At 55.3% G+C, this 9,603-nt stretch overlaps 2 protein-coding genes across 15 annotated transcripts in view; one reads left to right on the top strand and one right to left on the bottom strand.

Moving 5' to 3' along the window:
- The window catches only part of Hmga1 (high mobility group AT-hook 1), a 7,255-nt gene extending 2,737 nt beyond the window's left edge, over positions 1-4,518 (top strand). For 3 of the 12 annotated variants that reach the window (XM_050141416.1, XM_050141372.1, XM_050141444.1), the window contains 4 exons: positions 607-750; positions 1,847-1,930; positions 2,387-2,437; positions 3,302-4,518. In XM_050141416.1, coding sequence (XP_049997373.1) covers positions 616-750; positions 1,847-1,930; positions 2,387-2,437; positions 3,302-3,355 — 324 coding nt within the window. In that variant the 5' untranslated portion in view covers positions 607-615 and the 3' untranslated portion in view covers positions 3,356-4,518. Of the gene's footprint in view, positions 1-264; positions 333-369; positions 468-574; positions 751-1,846; positions 1,931-2,386; positions 2,438-3,301 lie in introns of those variants that run through there. The other 9 variants (XM_050141414.1, XM_050141415.1, XM_050141397.1 and 6 more) reach the window with 6 other exon arrangements.
- Positions 4,519-4,685: 167 nt separating this feature from the next.
- On the bottom strand, positions 4,686-6,846 carry Smim29 (small integral membrane protein 29). 3 transcript variants are annotated; one of them, XM_050141482.1, is made up of 5 exons: positions 6,575-6,846; positions 5,429-5,613; positions 5,246-5,271; positions 4,978-5,083; positions 4,686-4,884 (listed from the first exon to the last, which is right to left on the bottom strand). In XM_050141482.1, the coding sequence occupies exons 2-5, from the start codon at positions 5,537-5,539 to the stop codon at positions 4,819-4,821; spliced, it is 309 nt and encodes a 102-aa protein (XP_049997439.1). In that variant the 5' UTR covers positions 5,540-5,613; positions 6,575-6,846; the 3' UTR covers positions 4,686-4,818. The 3 variants fall into 3 exon arrangements, with proteins under 3 accessions (XP_049997439.1, XP_049997431.1, XP_049997426.1); XM_050141474.1 differs by having other exon boundaries at positions 5,489-5,613; positions 6,575-6,676; XM_050141469.1 differs by lacking the exons at positions 5,246-5,271; positions 6,575-6,846 and having other exon boundaries at positions 5,429-5,562.
- Positions 6,847-9,603: the final 2,757 nt, after the last annotated feature.

Genomic DNA, 9,603 nt, shown 5'->3' on the forward strand with positions numbered 1-9,603 from the left:
CACACACACACACACACACACACTTCGACCAGCCTTAGGGGTCTCGGTCTCTCTCTCTCTCTCTCTCTCTCTCTCTCTCTCTCTCACACACACACACACACACACACACACACACTTCGACCAGCCTTAGGGGTCTCGGTGTCTCTCTCTCTCTCTCTCTCTCTCTCTCTCTCTCTCTCACACACACACACACACACACAGACACGGCGTTGTCTGGACCTGGAGAATCAGGCCTTGCTACCCAGAGAATCTTTTAATTGGCAGGGTCTATTTGAGAATCTGCCCTTCCTACTCCTCCATCCCTACCCGTTGCCACCGTCTCTGGGTCTTAGGTATGTGATGGGCTCTGGCATTTGTTCTGGTTCTCAGGCTTGGACCTGCGGGGTGGCTGCCCTGGCAGGATGGGGGGCGGCGGCTGTGAGGAACCACTTCAACTTGCCCCGGGCCGGCCTCGCCCCTCCAGCCAGGTCTGAGCTGCCCGCCGCTCTGGCAGTCCCTGCGGTGTTCCTTGGGATGGTGAGCGGTGGGAGGAATGGTGGGGCACCTGTGTAACTGGCACCACTTTGTCTCCCAGCATCACAGCCAGTCCCCCTCACTGCCCCGTAGAGAAGAAAGATGAGCGAGTCCAGCTCAAAGTCCAGCCAGCCCCTGGCCTCCAAGCAGGAGAAGGACGGGACTGAGAAGCGAGGCCGGGGCAGGCCGCGCAAGCAGCCTCCGGTGAGTCCTGGGACGGCGCTGGTAGGGAGTCAGGTGGGTGAGCAAAGCCTTGCTTTTGTTTCCTTTCTCGGGCTAGGGAGGCACCTGCACCCAGCAGGGTGTGACCGTCCTGGGAGGGTGCAGAATGTGTCTCCTTCTGTGTGCCTGCCTTTCCCGTCTGTGTGCTCACTGCCTTTAAGAACTGTCTGAGGAACTCGGTGTGGAGCGTCACCACATGGCAACCCACCCAGAAGAGTGGAGGCAGGTGTGGGGCCCAGCTCTTCACTGGTCTGTTACTGTACACAGTTTTAAACACATATTCCATCTCTTGTCCAGTTACTGCCAGGTTTCTCCATCCTACTGCCCATTTCTGTCCTTCCTGTGTCCGGTGGGGGGGGGTGTTTGTAAGTGGGCATTGAAACCCCGCGAGAGGTCCCTGGGAGGGTGGCAGCAGGATATTGGCTGTGCCACCTGCCTGGCTCTGCACTGGAGCTCTCAGTGGTCTCCCGAGTGAGGGGGGGCTGTTGGTGGCCCTGTGGGGGTGGGTGAGTCTCCAGAGAAGGGTGGGGGACTAGGCCCAGCACCCTCTGTTTTCCATCCCGATTACTGGACCAAGGCTGGCCTTTGGTTTTGTGGTCCAGGATTGCCTCGTTCACTGTATACTCCTGGCTCAGATTATTGAGTGCTGGTATTGATTATAAGTGGGAGGGAGCCCCCATGCCTGACTTAAAACACAACCTTTATTCTGGTTTGGGCTGACCAGAGGTCAGGTCTGTGTGTGGCCTCTTTCCTGGAGAGGGGTTTCCCATGTAAGACAGGAGGGGTGGCAGCAGTTGTGGCCAATGCTGGACACTGACTTTGCCGGGGATTTGACTCACCTGACACCCTAGGTGTTAACACGCCACCTTTTACAGGTGAGACAGACTATGGGATTAGGCAGTTTGCAGATCAGTAGCACAAGAGTTGATCAGGGCCACCTAGCAGTGGCTTCCCTGCCCCAGGGACATCTTTCCCAGAGGTCTTTGATTTCTTATCTTTGGTCTACAACCTTCAGAGGCTGGGGGCCAGGAACTTGATGATGGTCAGGCAAATTTGGAGTCCCCAGGGCTTTGGCTGCTGCCATATCCCTGACTCCCACCTGTCTCTGCAGAAGGAGCCCAGTGAAGTGCCAACACCCAAGAGACCTCGGGGCCGACCAAAGGGAAGCAAAAATAAGGGTGCCGCCAAGACACGGGTGAGACTCTTATGTATTTATGCCAAGCGCATCTGTGGGTCGTTGCTAATTGTGGAAATTGCAGTGCCCAGGACAGTGGAGAAACCAAGTTAGGCCTAGAAAAAGGCAAGATAGTGAGAGTGAAGGCCTGTGCCTGCTCTGCGCTGGGACTGTCACCCTTGTTCATCCTGAGGGCATGCACCGTGCAGGGAGTCGGTGCCACGGCCCTCCAAAGAGCCGCCTTTGTTTTTATTTTACTTTTTAGCGCGCGACTCATATCCTCTGAGTCACTTGTGGAAGGGGGAGTAGGGGTGTGTGTGTGTTGGATGTGGGGGCGTGGACTGGCCAGTCATCAGCAGCTGGCCAGGGTGGACCTGCTGGTGGTCCCGGACTGCTCCACGCCTGCCTCACCTGGGGCTTTATGGCGGTGAGGACTGTTCAGCACTCTGGACTGAGAGCTGTTTCTTCTCACTCTAGAAAACGGCTGCAGCTCCAGGGAGGAAACCGAGGGGCAGACCCAAGAAACTGGTAGGTTCTCATTCTTTGGGGGCAGTGTTAAGAATGCCCCCAGTGTGGCCAGGGGTGTTTGATGAGCATGCGTGAAACCTGTTAACATGAGTTCAGGACTCTCTTCTGCTTGAGAAGATAATTCCTAATTTCAGGTACCCACTGTGGGAGGCACGCTTTGTGCCCATGTACCCCCTTATTAGGACCTTCGTGGAAAGGCCAGGAAATGAGGATCTGGACAGGGGACAGTGGGGGCCAATGCAGGGGCCTGTGCCTCCAGGATACTGTGTTCTTGGTCCTGTTTCCAAGCTACCCAAGGCATTCCTTGAGCTGAGCCACCCTTAGTGGAGGGGCTGGGGGGCCCTGCTGGCTAGACCCCAAGAATGAGTAACAGGAAATTAGTTGTTTTGGAGTTTGCCTGGCACTGTGGGGCCCTGTGGTGTCCCAACATTCCCGTCCAGTGAGTGAACCCCTGGGGCTCTCTTCCTTCCCACCCTGGCTCACTGTCAGCCATTGGCTACCTCAGGCCTTCTTGGATGCAGCCGGCACCACACCTGCCCTAGGCCACCTAGTGGCTCCCCTCCTGTTACTGTCTCGTGCCCTTCTGCCTCCTCCCTGGAGAGCTTGCCACTTCCTCAGCCCTCAGCTCAGCCTGGGCTAGGTGCCTGGTCTGGCCTGCGTGAGAGCTGCCTGGATGTGAGAGCAAGTGTGTGTGTGGGTTTTCCTCCCTTTAAATCCTTCATTTTTATGAATGAAAGCAGCGTGGAGGTTGCTGAGTCACCACACACTCAGCCTTGACTCATCCCCCTTCTGCAGAGGAGAGCCTGGGAGGGAGGGGTTGGCAAAGGAGGAGGGCCAGGCCCAGAGTTGTTCTGCCTCCTACAGGAGAAGGAGGAAGAGGAGGGCATCTCCCAGGAGTCCTCGGAGGAGGAGCAGTGACCACGCGCAGTGCTGCCTGCTCCTTGGCCACCACAGGAGCAGCTTCCCCTGGGACCGGAAGCCCTGCTTCCAGCCCCCTCCCAACCCCCACTGCACACTACCGCACCAGCTGCAGGCTCTGTGGCACCCACGGGAGCAGGGTTTGGCTCAGTCCCTGTGCCCTCCTTCCCAACACACCTGCCCTCTCCCGACAAGGCTAACTTCCCACTTAGCCGCAGCCTGCCCTGCTGCGCTCTACCCTGGAGATGTTGCTCTCTGGGCTCTTTCTTTTGCAGGTCCCTTCTGCTCTGCTGTTCCTGGCTTCCTTGTATAGGGTCCTGGGAGCATTCCCTGGCCTTAAAGGGCCCCAGCCCCATCTCAATTCAGACAAACCCCATTGGCTGACCTGGCCGCAGCAAGTGTGGTCAGTGCAGGGATACATAGATCCCAGCATGCCCCACCCCTCACCGAACAGTCACCAGGTGGGTTTCTCAATCACTTTTGCCCCACCTTACCTAGACCCTGCATTAGGTTGGCTAGAGTCCCTTGGGCTACAGGAAGCAGGACGTGATGGGCCACCCACCTTGTTCTCACCTGGGACCCAATGCAGTGACAGATGGGGGTCACACCCATCTCCAGGGTGAGGTCCTATTCTCTAGCATTCACCTAAGGCAGATGGGGCGCTAACTCACCTCCCCCACTCTAGGCTGTTACCCTTCCTCCAGTGGGGCACCAAGGAGCTAGCCTTGCCCCCCTCCTTTTGCTCCTCCCTGCCCCCCAAGGTTCTGGTTCCATCTTCTCCTCTGTTCACAAACTACCTCTGGACAGTTGTGTTGTTTCTGTTCAATGTTCATTCTTAGACACCCACCATTGCTGCTGCTACCAGCGCCAAAAGTTCATCCTCCCGTTCTGCCTGCATTCTCCCCGAGACACTAGAGGGGGAAGGGGGGCTGGGGTGCAGCAGGCTGGCTACCAACCACCCCACACCAGGGACAATGGGGCCCTGCCCCTTGGATGCTGCAGCAGAGTGAGGAGGGGGGCCCATTTTGATGGGAAAGGGGTGTAGGACCATCTCCCCTCGTTCTGTGGGGGAGGGGTGGTCAGTATTTGTCCCGGCCTGGGGCTCCTCCTCTGATTTCCTATTTGCAGTTACTTGAATAAAAAAATAGCCTTTTCTGGACTGAGCTGCCAGTGTGTGAAATGGGTAAGCAGGGCATGAAGCAATCAAAGGGTAAAAGATACTGCCCGCAGCCAGCCTGCCCCACACACCGAGGGTAAAGTGAAGCCATCAAAGTTTATTTACAAAATATATACACCGGATACTATACAACTGGGCCTGTCGCCATGGGAACAACTCCAGAGGCCTCTTGGATTGTGCCACAGCAAGGTCCAAGCAGGCTAGAGAAAGCAAGGCTGTCACCCACTCCACAAGGAAAACAGGCTTAGGGCCAGCTGTGGATAGCAAGTAAGAGGGTTGTGAACCGTCATGTCTTGATGTCCAGCAGGGGCATTCGCTTGTGCTGGTAGCTGCTCTGCCAGCCGTGCACCACCTGTGGGGAAGAGTGCAAGAGGCTCCAGCCACCCTGTGCCAAGCTTCTGTTAGTGGTGCCTGACTTGTCTAGAGGGCAGGATGGTGCTCTCACCTTGGGGTCGCCCACATCAGACAGCAGCTCCTGCTCCGCCTCGTGGAGCTCTTCTGCAGGGTCATAGCTGTACATGGGGAGCAGGTGATGGCGAAGCTGGTCCACCCTTGGGGAATGGGAGGGTAAGGCTCAACCTGGGCCCTAACCCTGCTTCCCTCCCTCAAGCCAGAGATAACTGGGTCATTAAAGGGCCACCAATAACTAGCCAAAGCCTGGAAAAGAGAAGCATTTCAGCTAGAGGGCATAGTGCCGGGGTTCAGGCACTCACCGCTTTTTCTTCTGCACGTACATTACCTGTAACAGAGACATAGGACTGTAGGAGCTGGGAGGTCAGCGTGTCCCTGCCGAGGACCCACATCCACACCCTTGAAGGACAGCTGAGATGCTGTGGGCACCAGGCCAGGCCCACCCAGCGGCTGCCCTAGCCACGTCTGATGTGGGGGCTCCTTACCACAGCCACCACCACCCCGACCAGGGTGATGAGGAAGAAAGGCCCCAACACATAGCCCACCATGGAGTCGCTGTTGGCCTGGGGGGCATTGGGCACTGTCGTGTTACTCATGACATCAGTAGCCAGATGGCTGGGTGGTCTGCATGGGCAATGGTGGCCTCGGGAGGGCGCCTCCCCTGGGCTCCCTGGGGAGGAGGAAGGGAGGTTACCATTTGTACCCTATGGTGACAAGCAGGTTTGTATCCCTCCCCCAGAGCTGGAGTGGGAATCCATCCAGGAAAACTTGAGGCCAGCCTCAACACTAGGATGAGACACCCAGATAACAGGGGCTCAGAACACCAAGGGTAGGCCCAGATCCCAGCCAGGCCGCCTGCTTCCTGCCCAGCGCTTACGCACACGTGAGGGTGTGGCCCAGCTCAGCCGCCTAAGCCTTTGTAGGTGTTAACTGCTGGGAGAAGGTTAGGTGCAGGGGCAAGGCTAGATGGAGGGAAGAGATACAAGAGGGCCCTGCACTGCAGAGAAGGGGTGAGGTGGGATCATGTGAAGGGGTCCTGGTTCCGTCCCCACTACAGGCTAGGGGCTCCAGGCCTGGGTTCTACACCCTCCTAGTGCCTGATGTAACCCTAGACACGGTCCTCAGTGTGGATGCTGTGTAGAGGTGGACCCTATCTTCTAGATGATGTCACCTGCCTCGTACACCCGGGGCTCCTCCCATGTCCGCTCCCCTCCCAGGCAGGGCTGACTGGCAGAGGTGGAGAGGACGGCCCCCATCGATAGAAAGGAGATCATCCTGGGGCGGTGGCACTAAAGATGGCCCAAGTTCCTATCCCAGTCTAAGAGAGGAAGAGATACAAGCTAATTGCCCCCTGTCCGTGGGCCAGTTTTGCCAGTTCCCAGTCGCGAGCTTCCCGTCCTCAGGTCAAGGGGCCAGAACCGGAAGGGTATGAGGCCGCTCTTAGGATGCTGCTGGCCCGCCACAGCGGGCAGAAGGTGGCTCCCTCGGTGCGGGGAGGCTCGGGGATCAGGGCGGGGAAGGGAAGCTGGGCCATGCCGAGGGGTCGCAGCCCCCGTGGGCACCGTGGAACCCCGGCATCCCGATGCTAGGTGCTGGCGCGGTGCAGCCCATCCAGCCCAGCCATGCCTTACCTCCCGCCGAGCAGCTCTGACAGCAACACCGTGGGTTGGCTCTGGCCCCGGAAGAGCCCTCCGGCGCGTGATCAAAGGACCCGGAGAGGAGGCAGGGCCTCTGCGCCCGAGTCCTGCACACTGGCCAATCCGGAGGCGGGTGGGCGGGCCTGCCGTGTCCACGCCGCGGCGGCAGGGGGCGGCAAAGGGCCGCACAGCGGGAAGGTGGCCGGGCGGCGTGATTTCCCGGCTGCACCGCAGAATCCGGGGAACCGGGAGCTGGCGTGCAGGGCTGTACCCGGGTGTGGAGCCGTGGCCCTCCCTGCTTTCTGTTCCCATGTCTGCAAGCAGGTTGTAGTGAAGCGGAAATGCGTGGGACACCCTACGACCCGAATGTCAAGCTCCTCTGAGCTTCCCGCTGAGCAGGGGGGAAGACACAGGTAGAGCCCCCCGAACCCCGGGATGCCACTTGTTTGGCTCACGGGCAACTTGGTAAGATCTGGTCCAAACTGTCACGTCCTGATCAGTAAAGTTACTCAGACTGGAGAAATCTGAGTAAGATTAAGTTTCAGCTGGTGAGATGGCTCAGGGGTTAAGAGCATTTACTGATCTTGCGGAGATCTTGCTAGGTTCTCAGCACCCAAGAGATAGATGCACACATCCATTTCCAGAGAATCCAACGCATCCAACGCCCTCTTCTGACCCCCGCGAACAAGCAGGTGGTACAGGCAAAACACATATAAATCTTTTTTTTTTTTTTTTTTTGATTTTCGAGACAGGGTTTCTTTGTAGCTTTTGGTTCCTGTCCTGGAACTGGAACTAGCTCTTGTAGACCAGGCTGGCCTCGAACTCACAGAGATCCACCTGCCTCTGCCTCCTGAGTGCTGGGATTAAAGGCGTGCGCCACCACCGCCCGGCAAAACACATATAAATCTTTAAAAATTTGATGGCATTCACAATTTGGTCTGTTTGTGGCAAAGTCTCACTAAGTATCATCCCTGACTGGCATGGAACTCGCTATGAAGCTCAGGACAACCATGTGAGCCTCCTGGGTGCTGGGTGGGCATGTGTCACCATGCCCAGGGAGACAGCGCTCCCAGCACTCAGGAGGCAAAGGCAGGTGGATCTCTGTGAGGCCAGCGTGGGCTACAGAGTGCATTCCAGGACAGGCTCCAAAGCTACACATAGAAACCCTGCCTTGAAAAAAACGAACAAACAAACAATATCTGGAGGAGCCAGGCATGTTGGCACACATATTAAGTCCCCAGCTTTCAGGAAGCAGAGGCAGGCAGATCTCTGTGAGTTCAAAGCCAGGTTGGTCTATATAGGGTTCCAGGACAGCCAGGGCTACATAGAGAAACCCTGTCTCAAACAAGTAAACAAAACAAAACAAAAAAAATTAGAGGTATTGCAAAGAAGCAGGAAAATAAACCAGTTTCTAATAATAATAATAATAATAATATTTTTAACTGAAAACTGCCCAGAACTGATACAGGAGCATCACAAATTAGAACTGTGGAGGATTGGAGAGATGGCTCAGTGGTTAAGAATACTGACTGCTCTTCCAGAGGCCCTGAGTTCAATTCCCAGCAACCACATGGTGACTCATAATTCGTAATGGGATCCGGTGCTCTCTTCTGGCCTGCAGGCATACATGCAGGCAGAACACTGTATACATAATAAATAACCCTTAAAATAATAATAATAAAACTGTGTTTCATCTTGAAAAATTAAGACAAAGTTTGAAGAAACAGGTTTTTCAAGACAGGTCTTAGCCTGCAGCACAGGCTGTGTCTTAGCCAGGCACAGGCTGTGTAGCTGCTAGCTGCCCATGGCAGCACTGGATGACTACACACGGTACAAAATATTCTAACAGCAATAAAGCCAGGCCTGGTGGCGCCTGTCTTTAATCCCAGCCCCAAAGAGGCAGAGGCAGGCAGATCTCTGAGTTTGAGGCCAAACTGGTCTGCAGAGTGAGTTCTAAGACAACTGGGACTACATAGAAAGAGCCTGTCTCATAAAGAAAAAGATAAAGAATAAAAAGAAAAACAATGGGCTAGAAAGATGGTTCAGCTGTTAAAGGGCATACACAGCTCCTGCAGAGGACCCAGGATCTGCATATGGCTCATGTCACCTGTCACTCAGCTCCACAGGCAGCCTGATACCCACTATTCTTTTGAATGTGTGTGTGCGTGTGCAGGCCAGAGGACCTCTGGTGAAGGTCTTTAGGAGTCTTGTTTTTGTTGTTGTTTGGTTTTGGTTTTTTGAGACAGGGTTTCTCTGTGTAGCTTTGGCTGTCCTGGAACTCACTCTGTAGACCAGGCTGGTCTCCAGAGTGCTGGGATTAAAGGTGTGTACTCCACTCCTGGCAGAGCCCTGCTCTTTTAAACAGGCTCTCTTGCTGACCTGGAGCTCACCAAGTAAATTGGTGGTTGACAGTGAGCACCAGGGACCCATTTTCCTCTGCTCAGACTGAAGGATGGACCACAGATGGATGTTTACACAGAGGCTAGAGATGGGACTCAGGTCTCCATGCCTGTGCAAAGAGTACTGACTGAGCCATCTCCCCATCCCTATTTTTGTTTTAAAATTATTATTGTTATTTGTAACTGGGTCTTCCTGTGTAGCCCAGGCCACCTGTGAATTGATACCCTCCTGTCTCAGCTTCTCAAGCACTGGGATTACAGGCCTGCCACACCATGCCTCACTAGGTTTCTTTGTTGTTATTGTTTTTTCCTGTTTGAGACTAGGATCGCATGTAGCCCAGGCTAGCCTCAAACTCAGTGTGTAGACAAAGATGGCCTTGAACACCTGATCCTCCTGAATGAGTCCCCAGTGCTGCATCCCTGTCTGGCTGGCTGCCCCTTTATTCTGTCGTTGGTTGTTGTAGAGTTTAGAGCTAAGACGACAAAACATTGAGTACACTGTGGCCCTGCTGGGGAAGAGCATGGTCTAGACACAAGGGATGGCTCAGGTCTTTACCCCTTTGGGTAGAGGGTTAGTGGGCTAAGGCAGATGGGCCATGGCTTGGTCTCTGTTTCAGACCTATG

Source organism: Alexandromys fortis, unplaced genomic scaffold (assembly GCF_014885135.2).
Source record: "Alexandromys fortis isolate MF-2015 unplaced genomic scaffold, M_Fortis_MF-2015_v1.1 scaffold_9, whole genome shotgun sequence".
NCBI lineage: Eukaryota > Metazoa > Chordata > Mammalia > Rodentia > Cricetidae > Alexandromys > Alexandromys fortis.